General features: G+C 36.2%; 2 protein-coding genes across 15 annotated transcripts in view; one reads left to right on the plus strand and one right to left on the minus strand.

The window, feature by feature from the left end:
* ARID4B (AT-rich interaction domain 4B) overlaps nucleotides 1-10,531 on the minus strand; it is a 195,017-nt gene extending 184,486 nt beyond the window's left edge. For 9 of the 11 annotated variants that reach the window (XR_012481321.1, XR_012481320.1, XM_074262439.1 and 6 more), the window contains exons 1-2: nucleotides 9,727-10,162; nucleotides 8,946-9,003 (exon numbers count right to left, since the gene is read on the minus strand). Coding sequence is in view for 9 of the 11 variants with exons in the window: in XM_074262439.1 (XP_074118540.1) it covers nucleotides 8,946-8,951 (6 nt within the window). In the remaining 2 variants the exon portion in view is untranslated. Of the gene's footprint in view, nucleotides 1-8,945; nucleotides 9,004-9,726; nucleotides 10,163-10,223 lie in introns of those variants that run through there. The other 2 variants (XM_074262435.1, XM_074262436.1) reach the window with 2 other exon arrangements.
* GGPS1 (geranylgeranyl diphosphate synthase 1) overlaps nucleotides 10,369-21,811 on the plus strand; it is a 30,812-nt gene continuing 19,369 nt past the window's right edge. The window contains exon 1 of one of the 4 annotated variants that reach the window (XM_074262446.1): nucleotides 10,369-10,863. Coding sequence is in view for 1 of the 4 variants with exons in the window: in XM_074262445.1 (XP_074118546.1) it covers nucleotides 10,854-10,863 (10 nt within the window). In the remaining 3 variants the exon portion in view is untranslated. The remainder of the gene's footprint in view (nucleotides 10,864-21,811) is intronic. The other 3 variants (XM_074262444.1, XM_074262445.1, XM_074262448.1) reach the window with 3 other exon arrangements.

Below are 21,811 nucleotides of genomic sequence, written 5' to 3' on the forward strand. Positions count from 1 at the left end.
TTTCAATTTCCCTATTATCATTGTGGATACCACCAATTCTCCTAGTCACACAAAATTACCAAGTCTTCACTTTATCACCCCTTTCTATCTAATCTATTCCCTAATCTTGCCATTTGTATCTTCTACATCTTATATTCCCCCTCTCTTCACTCACCAAGCCACCACTCTGGTGCAGCCCTTCATCACCTCTTACCTGGATTATTGCAATAGCTTTCAAATGGTTTATCTTCCACAAGCATCTCTCCAATCCAATCTATCCACTCAATTACCAAAGTGAATTTTCTAAACCATTGGTCTTACTCTGTTATAAACTCTATTTGAGGGATATCAAACATACATCTCCAACTCTCTTAAATATGACCTGAATTAGATTCAATTTTGACTGAAAAATATTTAACAAAATAAAACAAAACATAGATAATTTTAATGTATGATTTTCTAAGTTAATACTTGGCCCACAGGGATCTTTATGTACAGTATAGTGGCTTCCATTTCTATTTGAATTTGACAACACTGCCCTACTTAGTAAACTCTAGTAGTTTACTAGTAGTCTCCAAAGTCAAATATAAAGTTCTTTAGGTTGATGTTTAGAGCTGATTCCTTCCTATCTTTTTACCTCTCATCACTTCCATGTGATATTCTACATACATACTCTACAATCCAGATACTCTGGCCTAATTGTTCCTAACACATGAAACTTCACCTCTCAGCTTTGTCCCAATGACCAGAATGCTCTCCCTTGTCTCCCACCTCCTTTAGCTTCCCTGGATTTCTTCAAGTTTCAGCTCAAATTCACATTTTCTCCTGAAATCTTTTCTTAAGTCTCCATGTCTCACCCAGTGAAATGCAAACCTTCCATCTACTGAGTATATAGCTTTTATGTATCTACTTATTTACATTTTGTTCATATAATAAAAAATATGAGATCCTTGAGAGCAGGGCTATTTGGGACCTTTTTTGTATCTCAAGTGCTCAGTCCTTCTGGACCATGATAAGATTATCAATATATATTTACTGAAAACTAAAGAGTTAAATTTTTCTTTTACATATGCATAATGTCATGAGAAACTGTCAGAGGATGCCACTGATAGAGAGTTATATTCCAAAATAAACCATTATAGCTTTGGCTTACCCAAGGGGGCAGGGAGAATAATAACAGGGAGGAACGGAGGGGTTGGAAGAGGAGGGGAGGGGAGAGAGAAGGAGAGGGAAGGGAGGAGAGAAAGGAAGGGATTGAGCAGCAGGAAAAGAGTTAGGATTCCCCATAGAGACTGCTCAATCACCTTGTAAAATTATGACTACAATTTATTTCCTACTCCAATTTATTTATTTATTCCTATGACATATTAAGATCTCAAAATTTAGATCTAGAAGGATTCTTAAGATCATTTTATAAGTTAAAAAACTGAAGCCTGGAAAAGTTAAATGATTTGCCCAAAGTCACATATTATAATGGCAGATTCCAAGTCCTCTGATTCCAAATCCAGGCTTTGCCCATTATACCATGCTCTCACAAATATACACATAGTAATGTAAGAGAATGAGAAATTATAATACAAATCATGAAATAGTAAAATCATCACAACTGATATTCTCATAATATCATGGCACTGATCATAGTGTCAAACCTTGGATTATGATTCTAGAATAACTTGTCACTCCTTTTAGAAATTAGATCTTTTAAAAACGATTGGCTAATTAATAATTGCTTTCAATAGAGCAGATCCTTTTTGGTTCAGGAGTGTTATATTTTCTTCCTTGTTGTTAGGTCCTATGGTTACATCTGTGTGGAAGACTTGCTGGGTATATGAAAAATCTCTCCATAGATTCAGATTTCCTCTTTCTGTACTCATGAGTAACTTACTGTGTTAGAAAGGTACTTAGGATACCCAGTGATAAAGTAACTTATCCAGAGTCATATAACTAGTATATGTACTAAAGGTAAGATTTAAACCCAAATCTTTCATTGTCCAAAGCCAGGCCTTTGCCCACATGCCTCTCTCTCCCTCCTTTAAAATACCAAACAGAACCCCAAATTGTGGGAAAATAAAATAGGTACTATCCACAATTCCTTTGTATTTTTAAAGATTCAAAACCAATTTCTATTAGCCATAAGATGATAACAGTTAGCACAGCTATTTTTGCCAGGACAACTTTGAGATACCACTATTAGCATATGCTAAAAAATATTTAAAAAGCAAGATTTTTCAACTATCCTCCAAGCAAGATATAAGTTAAACTCTCATAATTTAACTCTGACAACAGCAGTTGCTGCTGTCTTCAAGGTAATCTGCTTTCTCCCACTCTCCTCTGCACTAGTCAAGTCTCTGCAGTTTGGCAGGGCACCAAAAGTCACTAACCCCACCCCCACAAGCTCACTGTAGCCCAGCTTCAGGTGACTCACTACCACATCAGAACACTGATATTGATCTCTCGAAGGAAGAAAAATTTTTTGCTGTACATAAGCTAGGCTAGAAGCATATTAAATTAAGAAATTAATAAGACAAAAAAATAACTTCAATGGTTCAAGTATCCCAAGAGCTAACTTTTGGACTTGGAAGGATTTACTTTACACAGTAAATAGTGACATCTGGGAAACATTGCAGTAAACTAGGTTAGAAATAGCAAATACTGCAATTATTAACATTAAAACTTCTTTGCATTAAGAAAACTTAGTTATAAATAAAATTTCAGAAAGTACAAGAATGGTTTTAAGTGGAAATCAAGGTTTGTGTAAAATAGAAAGTTATTACTGCTTTGCATCAAGAACTTTTCAAAGAACTTTTAAGTCCATCAAACACAATCACATTCCAAAAATCTGAAAATGCAATAAGTCAAACCCACCAAAATTTAAAAGCAAAAAAATTTTTTATCATTCCAAAAACTTACTTTAATGTTTCAATTCATGTGGCACTTTATCAAAGAGCCATTAGATGGGGGGAAGGAAGAGAAGGAAGATAGTTTCTTAAAGCAGAGAAAATAGTACTTTTTAAGTTGGTGAGCAAACTAGATAAAGTAACTCAGTAAATTAAAAAGTTAAGTAAGACTTATCATTACTGAACAATTCTTTTTCACACTTCCATTTATAGAAGATAAATTTTATTCAAGTTTTTTTCTTTTAAAAAAACTGCATGATTTTAAACTAAGTCTTAATTTATTAATTCTTCAAACTGTTATAAAGATAACTCTGGGTTCTCTTCCCATGTCAACAAGCTACATATGCAACAAAGTTCTTAATATCAGAGACCAAAGAACCAGCAAGAATAAGCTCTGAGAGGATTAACACCCAAAGTTTAGCTGTCAGTTTAATTTCTTTGGCTCTAAAAATTTATGAGAATGTATCTAATTAAGGTATGGAGAGGATGTCATTTTATAATAGAGGGAAACTTCAGAGTCCTAAATCAAAGTTCTTTTAAAGCACTGAAAAATTTATTCAATAAATGGCATTTGTTCACATGCTTCTAAGTCACAATCTTCATCTCTGAGTGATAAAAATGAATTCTCAAGATTGTCATATAGCTAAAATGACAAAAAAACCAAATGTGATTTTTAATGAAAATTGATCATGATTCTACTCTCAAGGACATCTACACAATGTAAACATATTTCACTTTAAAAATATAGTATAACCCTATGATAATATTATTTTGTATACAATTTCAGACAGAAAAGGATTCAATCATGTCCCTGACAGCTATTGGGGAAACAGCCTTTTAAACATGATTAGCCCAACACAACCATGAGTCTCATTCCCTATCATTATATACAGTATATGCTGTATCTTGAAATAAGCACTGAAGTTTAAAATCATGAGTATCGATACTTCTTCCCACAATACATAAATCATAACATATTCTAGAGAATAATACAAGATAATAAATATTTCATCACCTAAAATGTGATTATCAGCAAACTGGGTTGTTGGATCTCAAGAATAATCCTTAACTAAAAAATTGGTACCAGACCCATATGTATAAGGAATTTCAAGATATAAATGGTAGTATCAAAGTCTAATTAGTTTTATTATGAATCACACTTTTTGTGCCAATCTCATCAATTCAAAGAGTCAATTGTATATAATAAGGGACACACATGGGCTTCAAGGTTCACAACATATTTTATATTATGTTATCTTATTTTATTATCATAAAGACCTATGAAGTAGCAACTATAGGTATAACTACCATTATTTTACAGATGAATAAAAAATAAAAGAGGTTAAGAACCTTGCCTAGTGTTTAAGTATAGAAGACATAATTCAAACTCAGATCTTGCTGATCACAAACCTTTTACATGAAGCCTTTCTTGAAGAGCTTGAACTACTACATGCCGACAGCTAATAGTCTCCTCATTCCTTGTAACAATAAAAATTACCTGGTACTTCTTTTGAACAGATTTCATATAACCTTACATATGTACATTTTGTTTTCATTAATAGATTGAAAATGCCAGGAAGATAGGAACTGTTTTATTTTTGTCTTTGAATCCAGTCTGAATCTAGGTACTTAAAAATGTTCATTGATTGATTAAATCCATTGCTTCTGTTTTATAATAATTAAGTAATAATAAAAACATTAATCTTTATAATTATTTCATGAGGATCATGTTGCAGCAGAGTGGCACATAATAAGTGCTTACTATGCTATCCTGTTGACTGTCTAGAAAGAGTAGGCTTTGTAACCAGTTTAGACATGGATTTAGGTCCCACCTTTAACACATCCTGGCTGTGTGATCTAGATATGTACTTTCACTTCTCAGTACCCCCAAGGAATTCTCTAAAACTTGTTGCAGAAAAAGGGTCCATCTGCATTGGGAAAAGGCATTTTATTACTAAGAACTCACAGTTTTTTGAAAAATAACTATTTGTTTAACCATTCATTAGAAAAATGGATTGAAGTTTGATGAGTATTTCTATTTCCCTTCTGCCATCTTCTTGATTCTTGAATTGACATTTCAATTTTGTTTACAATTCATGTGTCAGAGAAACAAGATACTTCTGTACAACATTCCACTTTTAGGAGCTCCCTGACAATGAGATCAATCTATGCCTTTAGGGTAAAAACTAAATTCTTCCTTTTAAAATCAGCTCACCTATATGGAAAAAGTAGCTTAAGAAACTTTTTATTCTAACATGTCATTACAATGATCTACTTTATTTAAAATAGATTAATGTAGTATTTAGAGATAAGATAAATATGGCATACTATTCTTCATAACAGAAAAACACACCATCAGATATTCAACATTTTCCTTTCATATGTATATACACATTTTAAAATTAGATATTAGTGAGAAAAATGATTTGCACATAATAAATTTTAGATAATATATTTAAATCTTATCTTAAAAAACCAATAAGCTCAATAATTTACAATCATTTCAATATTAGATACAAGTGAAAGAATTTTACATAATAGCTTACCAAATATGACAATGATAATAAATTGGATCATGAACTTATAAATCTCACACAACAATCCTAACTTGGGGAGGGGGGGAGTTGTAGCCAAAAAGACAGTATTAATGAAAAATAAAACTTTGGAGTTCATTTCATGGAATTTATCAAGTATCAAAATGTACTACTACTTGCCACTTAAAGTTCTTGTTCTAAGTTTTCCAGAAGTTATCACAGCACTTCCTAAAATCATTTAAAGCCATGTGTTTGTATTTTGCCCCAACATATTTCATAAAGTGAGAGTTTATCTACTACCAACACTTCTCAAAAGTTAAATGTTAATGCCAATTTCAAAACCGCAGCTCTGAGCATGAGACTACCAAGTCAGCCAACTTGGAACAAAATATTCTGCAAAAGGTGATATGCCGTTTAGGGTCTAGAACTATTCAACTCTAAATGTTCCATATACTAAAACTAATGAGAAGCCGGGAAATGTAAGGACACTAGTCTCTAGATGAATGATCAAATGTCCCAACCTCAAACAAAGACAGGGAAGGAGTATTTATAAATATCATAAAAGCTGATAATTATAAAATATCTTACAATTTATAAATTGTCTTACCTATATTAAGTTGTTTGACCCTTAGTTGCTGAGTTACTGTTATTTCCATTTTATAAATGGAGAAAATTTAAGCATATAGAAAATTATTTGCTCAAGATCATTCATAAAAGAGCTAGCATTCAAAGCCAGGTTTTCCAATTCCAGAGCCTATACTTTTTACTACAACATAATTGCTTCAATAAATTTTAACATCTTTCAGTACCCATCTTTCAATTATATCAGGTAAAAACTATCAAGATCTTCAAAACTATAAGGCTAAAGTGCAAAAATGCATTTCTTCATTGTGGATAACTCACTTCTACTAGAAAGACTCACCCAAGAGCTAGCAATTCATTGAGAGAGAAGAAAATCCAATTAATTGCATAATTACTTATTCCTTAAAAAGACATCTACCATATATAATACACTTGCTTTATTTTGGATCCAAATTTTATAAGGAAACTAAGTATGGTTCATACAGGGACTAATATTCAGATAATGAATTAACAAAGGCTTCCTGTTTTCATCCCTCCAAATCATCTGAATTCTAATTTATTTGAACCTCTTATCAGAATATGGAAGGGGGCATATTAACTCAATTCTTTTTTCTATAAATTATATTAAAAAGGTAGTAAGAAAGGAGTTTAAAACTAGTGATTAAAATACAGTTATGAGCTAATCTGTGGATTTCAATAATACACAATTTTCCTAGTCTTAGAAATTCAGACAACAACAAAAAAAATCAAACATGGAAATCAGAAAAATGTAAATTTAATATAACATTTATACCATTTATTAAAATACAAAATGCTTTTGCGTTATAGGTATCTGATTTCATTTCCCATAATCACACAGTAAAGTTAACATCACAAGATGGAGTATATCAGCTTATAAAAAGACTTCATTTGTTTAAATACCTGACAGTATTACAATGGGAAAATGTTTTGCTGATAGCATGTAAAACATGCATATGTGTTTGTATGTGTTTATTCCAATTTTCTAAGGCATTTCAAAACAAAAAGAACAAAGCATTAGATAATTTATAAGTGCTGTCTACAAATCTGTGGATTAGCAATGATTATATTTTTTTCTCTACCTTATTATAGGCAAGTTATACAGTATCTGTTAGAAAGTACAAATTAATTTGGTTTCTAATGTCTCAAATACTATTAATCTTAGAAACCAGGGTCACAGAAAAAAAAATTATGCGAAGATTCTGACATTGGCTTAAATCACAAATAAAATAATATCTAAAATCTTAACTTGCCACATTAAAAATTAGGTTGTACATAAAAAGTTAAAGTTTATATTTGAAAAAAGTACAATATTCGGCCATGATTCTTCTTAAATGAAGGGCTCTATTTAGATACCAAAAACAGTAATAAATCTAAAATTAGTGCATTTTAAATTTATTAAACATTTTAACAATGGTATTGGTTAGACAAAAACAATTTCATTTTAAAAGCAACTATAAACATCCAATTATAACTTGACTTTGTTCTAGCACTTATGTGGAACTTATGTGAAAAGCCTACTTTTATTTTTTTTAAGTGACAGTTAAACAGGAAATATCAAAATTAAGTTGCCTGTCAAAACATTTCATAATTATCTGTTACTATTGCTCCATTCTTTAAGTTCATGTACTTTTCAGATCAACATTTTCCCAAGAAATTTATGACCATTATGGAAGAATTGTGATTTTCTTAATGGATTCACTTTTACTGCTCTCACAACACATTCCCCAGTGTCATTATGATAATCATGCACCTCTCTTCTTGTGTATTTCCAGTTATCACAGATACATTTAGTTTTATATACTCTTTATCTTAACTTATATATACATTTATTGTGTATATATATGAGAGTAAGAATGAAAATCTTTTCATACATATACATACAGCACAAACCCAAGAAACTAGCAAAAAAACTGGGTATACCACATAATTCTCAGAATTTTAAAAAGTCACAACTTTTACTTCCTTCCATAACCTTAGAAATACAATCCTTAACCCCAATACAGCATTTTTAAAAACTGTCTTGATTTTGAACCGAATGAACTGCCTAAAGTAGCTAGCATTTGTAGCATCATTACTATAACTAATTATGAACACACCCACCCCTTTCAAGCATAGCTGAATTTTTACAGAAAAGAAAAATGTCTCCTAAGGCTTGGTACCACTAGTTGAATCTAAATGATTCAAAATTGTAATTCTCTTTTTTTCTCTAATGTGTATTAAGTACATATGCCAATATTCAACACATATCTACTAAGCTAAAAGGGTAAAGAAAGTAAGCGAGACATCTATGGCTATCATATCTTCAAACAAATAAGCAAATCCAAAAGGATAAAAAACATCCTGTATTTTATGGACTGTGCTTTTTATTCATCATATACAAAGCCCTGTGTCCCTAGAAATAAAATACAGCACACAGCGGTTTTCAAATAAAATTCTCACTTCATGCAGTTCAAAGAATACTTTTTAAGGGGGGGGGGGGCAATTATCTGTTTAAAAACCCAAACTTAAAATTTTATCTCTAATAACTGATGGAACCATGACAATGTTTAGTTTGTGCTTTCACACTTCTCAAAAGTGTTTTCTTTTAATGCCAAAAAAGAAAGCAGAAGACTGTTCTTATGTAGTTCACTGGGAAGAAATGCTCCAAAAAAGATGGCTCATCCTAAGATAAGTGAGGCTCCGCTACCGTATCCCCCAGAAAAGGAGACTCCAACTCCAATCCCCAGGCCCAGCCTACAATGCACCAGCTCTGACCCCCATCCCCTTCCCTAGCTCTAGAGGACTTGGGCACCGAGCCCACGAGCACACACCTCCCACCACACACCCCGAAAGCTCCCAACGACTACCCCGCAAAGCCCCCCGCACGTCCGGTTTCCCCCTCACCCCACCCCACCCCCTGCACCGAGAGTTCTTGGATAAAATATTTTTTTACCTTCATGGTGGCGATTCAGCGGCCGCGATCCTCTCGCAGACACAGAATTCACCTGCACCTGAGGTGGAAACAAAAGACACCGAATCACCACCCCAGGAACCCCATTCTCCGCAGGCGGGGGTCTAAGAAAAGGCTTCAAACCTCCTCCCGCTCCAAGTCTCTCGCTCCGCCGCCTCCCGGAAGGATGGTCCTTCCGAGGAAGGGCTCTCTCGCCCTCGGCTGGGTAGGCTCTCCCTCCGGTACCCCCCGCCGCCCCCCGGGCCGGGCCGCTTCCCCATTGTCGGACCCGGCGGAGTTTCCCAGTCTCCGGCAATGACGCCATTTCTGTCAGAGGAGAAAGTCACAACAAACCCCGGAGTCCGGCCCCGGATCCTTCCTCGCCCCGAGCTCGAGCTCGTTGGCTCTCCTCCTTCTCCCGGCTAGCCTGCACCACAGCGGGGCCGTCAGGCCGGCGCCCCCATAAGCGGGTTGCCCAGTCCGAGTCTGGCAGCGCGAGCGCTACACTGCGGGGTCCCTTTCCGGGGTGGGGGGGCCTCCGAGGCCCGTCGCCCCTTCCTTCTCCCCGCTACGCCGAGACACGATGAGCCTCCGAGTCGGCGATAGCGAGGGCCGAGCGGGCAGGGCCCAGCGCTAGGGAGCTAACCGCGGGGGTGGCGATCACTCTACTCCCGGCTGGGGAGGGAGGACTGAGTGTGTGTGGGGGGGAATACGGAGACACACGACCGCCCCGAACCGTGTCCCCTCCGGCCGCCGCATTCCCCCGCCAAGAAAATGTCCCTACCTGGCTGGGTACTGAGGCTGAAGCCCGTCACGTCCCGAGCCCCCTTCCCCTGCTCCACCCCGAAGCCTGCGACCGGGAGCGGGCCTGGGGGGCGAAATGGGGGAAGGGGAGGCCACGGGTCCGGCGGCGGCCGCGGCTCCTCCTCCTCCTCCCGCGGCGGCGGCTGGTACCTTTGTTTGGCGGCCGCTCTGGCTCCCTCGCTGGGGGGGAGGGAGCGAAGAACGAAGAAAAATCCCTCCCGGACTCTTGAGTCCGGGCCCCAAATCGGGCCCCCCTCCAGAGAAAGACTGCGATGGACCCTCTGCGGCTCCCTCCAGGCACTGGTCCAGACAGTGGCCGTGACGGCGGCAGCGGCTCAGGGTCTCCACTCCGATCCGGTGTCTGAGCTGCTCACTCCGGACTCGACTGACGGGCAAACATCACTCCCCCTCCCTCCCCCGATCCCCCTTCCCCTCCCCTTGTTCCCTCCCCTCGTTTTCCCTCCCGCCCCTACCTACCCTCCTTCCTTAGACTGCCCGTTAGGAGGCCTGGGATTGGCTGGCGATCTTTAGAACCCGCCTCCACCCTTTCGTTATTGGTCCCCGGCATACAAACACCGACGCCATTTTCCACCAGTTCTATGGAAACAGAAAGTTACGCCGCAATGCTTCCTGGGAGTTGTAGTCCAACATCGGAGGCCAAGCCCCAGCCTCCTACGGCCAAAGACTGCAAAACCCCTAATGCTCCGCGTCGGCGTGCAGGGAATAGGTGTGGAGTGGAGGACGGAGGAGGCCCAGAGCTGGTTATCGCTTGGGAGGCGGCGGCGACGCCTGCGCAGTGCGACGGGGATGGCGCATTTTCTCGCACCGAGTAATGCGGAGTCGCTGGCGGCTGAAAAGGGCGGAGAGTGCCGAAGTGAAGCAGTGGGAGGGATTCGTGTTGGCGGCGGGAGGAGCCTCAAAGTGAACTATAAAGGAGGAAGTTGAGGCACGGTAGTGCTCCTTCGAGACCGGCTGTGTGAAACTCTGTTATCTTCGTTCTACCGGGAGCTGAGGTGGAAGCGGTGGGGGAACCCGAATGGTGAGAGAGCAGAGGGGGCGGGGAGAGGAAAGAAAGAAGGACAAGGACCCGGATGTTGAAACGGGTTAATGTGTTTGTGTGAGTATATCTGTGTGTTTTTTTTTCTTTGAGGGCTGGGGGAAAGGGAGGCTGGAGTGTGAGCCCCGTGTGAAGAGGGAGCCTAAACTGGTGATCCCGGAGGAGAGAGGAATTGCCTTTGATATAATAATCCTTCAGTTTGGACTAAAAATCCGGTTCTTCCTCCCTCAAAAAGACTGCGTATGCCTTCTGTCAATTACCTGAGGACTTCCTGGAGCTTTTTTTTTTTTTTTTTTTTTTTTTTTAAGAGTCAGAGGATCCGTGTTTGAATTTAGGCTATCGTCTGTTTAGGTCATCTTTTAAGATGAGGGCCCCCTGAAACTGGTTGAGGATTCTTGATCTCATTTGTGTCCTTGACTCCTTTAACAGTCTGTCGAAGCCCGTGGACCCTTCCACAGAATAACTTTTTTAATTCATAAAATACTTAGAATTACAAAGTAAACCAATTATTGAAATGCACTTTTGTTTTTAAGTTTACAAACTTCCTCAACCTTTTCTCATATCTCTTTCTTCCTTCCCCCCCTACTGAGCCCCCTATAATAAATTAACCATTAGACTAGAAATTCTTTCTGTAGTTGTAAGATTTCCTCAGACTCATAATCCCAAGGTTATGGTGTGAGTTTGGAATACTGAAAAAGTGTTCAGCTTCACAAATACCTCATAGGAAACACCACTCTTTTAACAAAATTGTTTGTTTTAACCTTTTTTTTTTAAACTTTTTTTGCAACTTGATGCTGCAGATGCTTGATAAATCATTTGTTTTGATCTTCTGTTATTATGTTTTTTAACGGCAAGTTTAAGGCAGATTGTCCACTTGGAAGAATGAGGAATGATGTAGTTATGCTTTTTCCAGGAAGACATTTGTGGTTTTATTTGTTATAACACTGTATGTTATGTATCATAAGTGAAGCTTAATTTCTAAATTTAAAAGGTTGAGGGTATCTGTCTATTGAGATAAATTAAGATTTTATAGAATAATCTGGTTAGAACATATTCCACAGTTATAGTTTTCTATCTTCTAAAGCAAAAGAATAAGGAATCCTGAATTTGGAAGGACCCCATCATACTTAATAATTGTCTCTTAATGAGCAAGTTAACCACTCTAAAGCTCAGTTTCTTTATTTGTAAAATAGGAATAATAAGGCCTATAGTTGATACCTATCTCACAGGCTTGTCAGGGATCAATTAAAAAACTGTATGTGTTGTGGAGAAATTGGGAAGGGAAAGGGGAATAAATATTGTGTACCTTTCCAAGAAATAGCGCCCCAAATCCTGAGCAAAAAAAAAGAAAGAAAAAGCACTTTCTAAATCTGTGTATATATGTGTCTGTATATTAGTCAAGGACAAAAGGACTACATTTCTCCACTATTGTTCCTGTATCTTCCTTCCTAGAAGGAAGTGATAAACACACATAGTGATAAACATCCTGCTAGACAGAGAAGGTAGAGTCATAGAATGTTAAGACTAGAAGATACCCTAGAAATCATCTCTTTCAAACCCTTTATTTCTACAGTTAAGGGAAATCTATAGAGGTAAACAAATGCCTTGTTCAAAGTCATAGCTTGTTATTAGTATTGATTTGCTTTTATTAAAGCCTACCATGGGCCCAATCTTGTGCTAGATGCCATGAAACAAATGAGTGGTCCTTACTACCTGAGATCTGTTATTCTGATTTACAAAACAAAAACCAACCCAGGACAACTGTAGGACTACTTCATGACTGATCTTTATGAAGGTAATTTTATTTGCCATTAAAAAAAAAATGTATTTAAATGATACTATAACCATGACCAAGTTTGTTTAGAATGTAATGTACCATTTCATTACAGATTGCAGATTATGAAATTAGTCTTTATTATTTCTAAAGGTACTTACCAAATTTCAGTTATTTCTTGTATAATACATACAGAAGATTGATTAAAATAAAGATCAAGTATTTAAAAAATCTTATATAACATATTTCCCGTTCTGCCATTATATATGGGAGTAATTTAGAGGTATTTATTCTGTAATCTTGTCATGGTAGGTGAAAGAAAGATTGTCTGCTTTATGTAGGTAAGCAAATGTGTTATGCGAGATGCTGTGCCTATGCAATATAGAGTTTTGATCATAATAGGATTAATCGTTATGTAGAAAGTAGTATGTTGTAGCTATGTGGCTTAGAATTTGTTGCCTTGTTGCCTCATTGGCTATTTGGGTCTGCTGCAGCAGGAGCTAATTAAATACACAGTCACAGTAGCTTGATTCAGTGCTTTTCTTTACTTCTATATATAAGGATGTGTACTTTATTTTGGAATTCTTTATCATTTGTCATCAAAAAACCTACTAGAATCACAGATTTGTCATATATGCCCATAAAGCAAAACAATAACATACATCATATGAATCTGCGTATTTATTTTTGCAAATGATTATATGTAGACTATTAGTAGTAAAGACCTGAAAACTTTTGTCTTTTTCTTAAACTTCAGATAATTATGGAATACAAGATTGTTTTCTTTTGTGTGTAACCCCTCAAGCAATTTTGATTCTCAAAGCCTATTACATTGTTGGTTTAATACCTTGGTATTGAGGGATGAAGGAGAGAAAATCACGAATTATAATTATTATTTTTTTAATATCCAAAAACCCATAGAGAATGAGATCACAGTCTGAGATGACTATGCTGTCTGCTCCATGAAGGTCATTAGAATTAATAGGAAGATTGAGAAAGAACAATACTGTAAGAGGAGTGAAGAGGATCTTTAAAAACAAAACAAAAAAAAAAAAAACAAGAAAACTAAAAGAAGTTATCAGAGAGTCAAAAATCCAGGATTGTAAACTCTGCTTATCAAGCAACTTCTATACAACCAATTTGAGAATCAGAAAGAAAACAAAACTTTAAGCATACCAAATAATTTCATAAAAGGCTTTGTACCATTGTTAATATAATTTAATTATAGTATGTTTACTCCTAATTACTCTGAAGTCAGTGGACCTAAATTCAAATTTCATCCCTAATGTTTCCTCCTTGATTCTGGGCAAGTCACTTAACCTCCTGAATCCCAGTCTCCTCATCTATAAAGTGAGAAGATTGGACTGGATTGTCTCTGGGATGCTTCCCAGCTTTACCTCTATGATTTTTATACATAAAATTAAAAGATTGTCATTCAAGAAGATATTGCCACATTTTGGCTAGACTGCATAAGGCATTTGACAAAATTTGAACAGCAGTTCAGTCAGCTTAGTCAGCCCTGGAAGGATTACTTGAATGTCAAAAATAATTGGGCCACAATTTAATCAGTGTCTTTAGGACAAATAAGAGTAAAAAAAGAAAATAAAAATATTCCTGGTGGTGTCCTTAAACCAGCCATATAATTAATTCTTCCTACACTAAGAGAGAAAATGCAAAGGAAGAAATAAGAGCAAAAGGATCTTCCTCAACTCATCCATAGTGTTTGATGCTTGTTAGTGCTTCCTTTTTTGTTTATGATTGTGTTGTACTAGCATAGCTGTCATTCTATGATGACATCCAAAAGAAAAATATTAATAACAATAATGATAACTGGCATTTATATAACTCTTTAAGGTTCAGTATTTTGTGGATATTATTTCATTTGAGCCTCACAACAACCCTATGAGTTAGGTACACATTTTACAAATGAGGAAACAGACTTGGGGAGATGAAGTGACATGGCCACACAACTATTAAGTATTGGAAGATTATTCCCAAGTATGGTGTCTTATTTGTGCCACCTCTTATTCTGTACCCCCTGTCTCTATTTTTTTGTTAGCTAGTTGTTTGGCAGTCCTCAACCTGCAGTATATCAGTGACTTTGACTGTGGGTACCTTTGGATCGGTCTGTCTAATATTGCCCTACTGAAGCCATTCCCTTTGCTTGAGAGTATAAATGTGACAGGGTTCAGAGATGCTATCAGAGTTTTATGAGTTTCTTCAGGATAAGCAAGAGAAAGAATTTTATGATGGTATGGAAGGTTTATATTTGGTTCAGTAACTGTAACTGCAATGACTGTTGATTAATGTTAATAGCAACCTGGAGGAGAACCTTCAGTGGTATTTTCAGGGTTCTCTAGTCCTTAGCTAATTTTTTTTTTTTTAAAACACTGTCATTATGGATTCTTTTGAATGAAAAAAGAGGGGAAGAGTTCCTTAAGTATCTTCATTTTTTTTGTTTTTAAAAAAGTAGGTTTACTATGTTACTCTGTGCTTAAAATTATATAGGAAGAAATAAGATCCAGGTTCATGGCCAATTTGTAAGCTGAAAGGAAATGACCACCTGATGAGATTAGACAAAATCCAATGTAAACATCAGAGTTTCTGAAGCAGGTTGCAGACACTGGGTGATACTGAAAATGTGTTTCTTTCATGCTTTTTCATACTTGTTTATTAAATTTGAAGTAGATAAAAAGTTAGAACAAATAATGAATATTTTTGGATGATACTCATTCTCCCAACATGTCAACAAGGTACAATAATTGGATGGATGTAGAAAGGTAAACTTGCTTGTAGGTCCTTGGGACTTTTAAATTAGTTACTTCAACAGTCCAGACACTCCCTGGATATATCCTTACTATATTCCCTATGCTGCAGCCATCATCCTCACTTTCTCCCTCACACCAGTCTAATCAAAACCTTGGCTTCACCCCGGGTGATGATCTTTCTTTATCTTACCTGAAATCAGGCTTCCATTTCACTTCCAACCAGACTTATTTCCCAGTCATTTTCATACCATATTATTCAAATTATACTGTTTCCTTGTCTTTTAAAAAAAATTTTAACATTCATTTTACTTTTTGTTACATTTTGAGTTCCAAGTTGTCTCCTTCCTTCCTTCCTTTCCTCAGAGAAGGCCAATGTTTGATATAGACATATAAAACCATATTATACATACTTCCATATCTCACTTCTTTCTCTGAAACTGGACAGCATTTTCCTTTTTAAATCCTTGATTTGACTATTCATATTACTCCGAATATCATAGTCATACATGGTTTTACTCTTTGAATATTGCTTGAATATTGCTCCAGATTATCATCTTTCAAATCTAAGTTCTTTCAGGACAGAATGTACCATTGTATCTTCCTTTTTGTGTTTGTCCCCAGGGCAGAGCTAAGAATGATTTTTTTTTTAATAAAGTTTTATTTTTCTTGGCCCAAGCTATACTTTGCCAATACCTGGAATAATAAAGGAAGAGCTGGAAGCCCTGGGTTAAAGCCCTACCTCTTGGTACATACTTGCTTATGACCCAAGCAAATCATTAAAGTCTCAACTCTGGGCAACTCAATGTAACTTCAAATTGCAAAGAAAGGCTCACCCTTAGTAGTGGGAGTTCCCTATATAAGTGAAATTATAGATCCAGATCCTGTTCCTTTAATAGTTCAGAAGATGGTTTTCATGAGTTGCTGGAAACAGTGATTTCTCTAAGTGAAGACCATGATGAGCCCCTCTCTTAATTAAGTTAACTAGTTTGTTTGGTAATCAGACAAAAGACATACAGCCTATTCCTAAGCCTGCATTTAAAGTCTTTGCAGCTTGCACAAATCCTACAAGCAGTACTTACCACTATATATTGGCATAGCCTTGAAGAATCAGGATCATTGCCATGTCACAATGAAGAATCAGGGTAGGACTGAAGAAATAGAAGAAAATTAAGATGAATAAGGATAAATACAAGCTTCTGTATTTTGTTTCAGAAAATTACCTGTATAAGTTCAAGTTAGAGAAAGCAAGAATTCTTGTTATCCTGGCTATTTTAATGAACTGCAAACTCAACATGAAGCTACATATCTTAATGCAATAAAAATAATGACCATTCCCCCTCCCCCCAAAAAATATGATTAAAGGAAAAAAACAAGTATTAAGCACTAATTATATGTCAGACATTGTTAAGCACTTTATAGATAGTGTTTCCTTTGAACTTTATAACTATCTTGTAGGTAGTTGCTATTATCATCTTCATTTTACAGTTGAGGAAACCGAGATGGACAGAAATTAAGTGACTTGCCCAGGATCTCCTGACTAAAATGTATCTAGGCTTAGATTTGAACTCAGATTTTCCTGACCCCAGACCCAGTGCTCAATTCATAGTGTCATCCTCTCTCAAATTTTTTAAGTCACAAAAAATGTAAGACCAAGTAGAGAAGAAAAAAAGTAACTTGCAATATAATGCCTGAGCTAAAGAACAAAGTAAGAATAATAGTTATTAAAAAGATAATTTCATGATGAATATCTTCCAGCTTCAGTATTCACATGATTCATTCTCCCTCATTTCTTCCCTAAAGTCATTACCTTCATCTAAGATGAGAGGGTGAACTACTTTAGAAGTCAATAGAGAGGAAGAGATTGAAAGAAGGGAATGGTTCATGGTTGAAATCTTGAATAAAGGCATGGATAGAATATACTCCTAATCTGTGAGTAGTATACAAAAGACAGAGTCAGGATATTGTCACTTCAATCTTAGTCTTAGAATAGTCTTCCCTAGTAGCTATGAGCCAAATGACTGGCTTTTCACAGAGTATTTTCACTATGAGGAGCCAGTATTATGAGAGTTTGTGAATTTGGAGGGGGAAAAAAAATGGAGGGGTGGAAAATAGGTTATAGCCTGGATGATCTGAATAGAAGACCAAGGCTCTACCAGTCACCATCTCTTTGCTTCAAGTTGAGTCAAAGAAAAATAAGCTGTGTCAGGAGGCAAACAGAAATGATGAGGAGTAAATGATGAGGAATAAACTGTGGTCTAAACCGACATGGGTCAGTTCCTTTTCTCTCTCTCCTTCCTTCCCCAAAGTAATGTATGGAAACATAGTCTTTATTGATTAGAATGGAAACACTGGAAAGCCGGTGGGCAAAATGGCTGTATGGTACAAGGCCCATTTTGCAAAAAGTAGATTTTTGAGTTCTCTCTTTTATGTAGTGATGTAAGGAAGTTCCTGAGAGTGATGTAAATAAGATAAGGATTCTCTTATTATCTTTTGGGGACAGACAGAAGTCTCTTCCCAAAAAGGAATTTCCTGATGGCATTTGGTCTATCTGAGCAGATTAGAATGGGGGCTGTAAAACCCTGGCCAGCACAGATAGCCCAAACTAGTTTGACCAGATCTTGTATCAAAGGTCCAAGCCCCAAAAGAAGTTGTAGATCAAACAAGGAATATCAAGGGGCTACCGCCCTCAACAGTAAGTTGTCCAGCATTGAAACTGCTAATTTGGAGACTTTATGAACACTGATGAGAGGTATTGGTTTTTCTGGAGAACTGGTTTGCCTAGATGATATCTGAAACCCTTTTCATCTCATAAATTGTGTCAGCAATATGACATAGTTTCAAAAAGTTGCTAATATTAATCTATAGTCTTGTGACTGATCACTGAATGATTATTCTCTATAGTGATTAAACCAGATTATTATTAGTACCATGTTTTAGGTGGGATATTGATGAGCTAGAACTCATCCTTATAAATCAGTAAATAGTCAAACAGTAAGCATTTATTAATGCTATCTTCTAGACATCTTAGTAGGAATACAGTAATCAAAAGGAAATCTTCTATCATTAAAGAGCTTTGCAATCTATAAGAGGGAAATATTAGAAAAGAAAGAGAGGAGAGGAGACCCATCCTAAAAGATCAGTAACCATAGAAAAGACGAGAAAAATTCCCATGCAGAAAATGGCCCTGGAGCTAAGCCTCAAAGTGTAAACCAAGGATTCTAAAGAGGTGAAAGAAGGGAATTAAACCTTTGAGAGTTGATGAAGTAACCATCTGAACTAGTATTAAAGAGAAGAGAATCTAAGGCAAAACCTTAGCATAGATCTGCAAGGTGTGTCACATATGTGTAATAAGCCAGCAAAGGAAACTGAGAAGGAACAATGAGACAGATAAAATAACAACTGATTATTCAGGATGTGGTCAACTGCATTAAATGCTGTAAGGAACCTGAGAAGAATAAGGATTAAGACAAACCATTAGATCTGACAATTAACAAGTCTCAAGTAACTCAGGAGTTTACAATTTAATTTGAATAATGAGGTTAGATACCACATTTGTAAAGGCTCTTTTTTCCCCCTCAAACTTAAAAATGCTAAACACCAAATAAAATTAGCATTTTTACATGCAGAATAGAACTGGATTGAACATGAGGAAGTAAATCTGTCATGTCAAGTTTGCTTTTTCCTTTACAAAGGTAATAAATTCAATATTTTACTTGTACTCCTGTGCTTGACTTGTGTTAAATTTTGACCTATTTTCTTTTGTTCATTTGAGAAAAAAGATTCACTGACCCTCTTTTCTTTTTTCTTTTTTTTTAACAATTGTTTTCCTACCCAACTTCTTACTCCCAACTCCTCCAATCCCTCTCATTGGGGAAAAAAGAAAAATCTCTTGGAACATGCAAGATTCCAACAATGTCTTATTGTGGTTTTAAGCTAAAAGCATTAAGATCCATGAAAATATATCAGCACTTTTCATGGTAGCAAAGAATTGAATATCAATAAATATTTACAACTTATTGAAATAAAGTTCCCAAATGTCTGTTGGGAGCTGGACTACTATTTTTTACATGAATGAAATGTAATCATATTATACTGTAAGAAACAATGAACTCAGCGAATCATGGAAAGCCTTACATGAATTTTTGTCCAGTAAAGTAAACAGAGGCAATAAAATAATATACACAGATGACTACAACAACATAAAATTACAATAAAAAATGGAAATTGAGTGTTGTAAAATTATAAAGAACAAGTTTAGCCCCAAAGTAGAGGTCTGAAACAAAATCTAGCAAAACTCCTTTACAGAGGTTGGAGTGCACCAGAGTAGAACATATGGTGCCAGATTTTTCAATGTACTGATTGCTTTTGCAAAATTTTTTCCCCTCTTTTTTCACTTTAAATTTTTTTTTTGTAATAAGAGATTACAAAATGGAGTTGATGAAGTAACCCTCTGGGAGGGGAAGGGGAAGCTTATAGTGGGAAATCTGTGTAACATAAAAAGAAAATATCTATTTTTTAGTGTATTGTCAAACAGTAAATTTTCACATTGGCCATATCCAAAAATGTATGTCTCATTCTCCATTTTGTATCAATCAGTCTATCAAGAGGAAGATGGCATGCTTCATCATCAGTTTGATAGAATTATTATTGGTCATTGCATGAATCATAGTTTTTAATCTTTCAAAATTGTTTTTCTTTGTAGTGTCTTTATTATTGTATATATTGCCTTAGTTCTATCCATTTCACTCTGCATTCATACAATTCTTCCCCAATTTCTCTAAAACTGTACCTTTTTGTCATGTATGTTATAATTTATCCAATTATTTTCCTATTTCATGTTTCTTCTTTGATTTAACAAATAGAGCTGCTTTTCAGTAGAGTATATACTTCCTAGACATCTCTACTCCATTCAGATTATTATCTCTTTGTTCTTAATATTTTTATTAAGGAACCAGGGATTCTTAACTTTTTGTTTGTTTCATGGACCCCTTTGGTAGTATGGGCAAATCTTTCCCACAATATTTTAAGTGAATAAAATGAAATATATGGTATTACAAAGAAGACCAATTATATTAAAACATGATTTTTTTTTAATGGATCCCCAGAAATCTGTGGACTCAAGATTAAGAAACACTGCTGTAAACTCTATACCTATTAGTATATTAGCATTAGTAGCTATTCTACTTAATGAACTAGATTAAGAGTGTAAAGTGTTGCTTACTGAATTGCTTTGTCCATCCATTTTGTCAGACTTTGTCTTTGTAAGAAAGGAGTGTTTGGGGCTGAGAACTTGAATGTGATACCAGAAAAAAAGGCAGCAAAACTTTTTTTTTTTTTTTTTAAGTAAATTTACTATAACCAGTTTCGCAGTTTTGACTCTATTGGATAAAGGTCCCTAATAGGTGAGCCATAGTTGTTATGCCACAGCTTGACTCCTAAGCCATCCAGCCATCTTGAAAATGTTTGCATTTATAAATAAAATAGAATCTGCTGATAAAATATAGATCAAGACTAACAATAACAGCAGTACTTTATAATTGATTTGCTTTATTTTTTTTCCCCCAAAATTCATGATTTGGATCTGGAATGGACCTTAAAAGAAATCATCTATTCCCATACCTCTCATATTACAGATGAGGAAACTGAGGTCTTAAGAGATTGACCTCCTTATGGTTATATACATCTGGTAAATGACAAATCCAAGGACTTGCATATATTTTGGCTGCTTTTGCTGCCCTACATAGCATTGCCACTTTTTAATCTAGGTAGCAGCAACCCCTAGCCCCTCATTTACTAGTACTAAATTTAAAACTTTTCATTTTCCAACACTTAGTTGGAAGAGTATGCTTCTTATGCTAGCTCAGACCCTTTGCATTAAGGAGAGACACAGAATTGAGGTGGAAATGATTGATTTGACAATAGTTGACATGTCAGAGAGGTTCTAATAGGAAGAAATCTAGGAAATCAAATCTAGGCCCTGATCAGACTTCTTGATGTAAATATTGGTATAATCAGAATTGAAATTGGGGGTTTTGAATTAGTTGAACTTTTGACAGCAAGTGAGAAGAATGGCTCTAGTAGGTGAAGAGAAGGAAACCTCCAAAAGAAATATCTCCTTGGGCTTGGGATGACTGTTTCCTGTCAGTCATCTCCTAACTCCAATCTCTTTATACTTACCGAAGACCCATTTGTTTTTCATTCCATTTCCATATATGCTTCTTTGTTAAGGAGAGAGAACTTATCAGGTGGCATCAGTAAGTTTGGCCATTATGGGGGGGGGGTGTATAACACACAATCATAGGCTTCATTCAGTTTCTCCCCCTCTCAGTTTTGGTATTCTCCTCAAATCTTTACTTTAATTCACTACAAGTATCCAGTCCGTTGACAAACCTTGTCATTTCTATTTTCACAATACCTCTTGTATATGTCCCCTTTTCTCCATTCACCCAGTCATCACCCCAGTTCA

This window comes from Sminthopsis crassicaudata, chromosome 4 (assembly GCF_048593235.1).
Source record: "Sminthopsis crassicaudata isolate SCR6 chromosome 4, ASM4859323v1, whole genome shotgun sequence".
Lineage (NCBI taxonomy): Eukaryota > Metazoa > Chordata > Mammalia > Dasyuromorphia > Dasyuridae > Sminthopsis > Sminthopsis crassicaudata.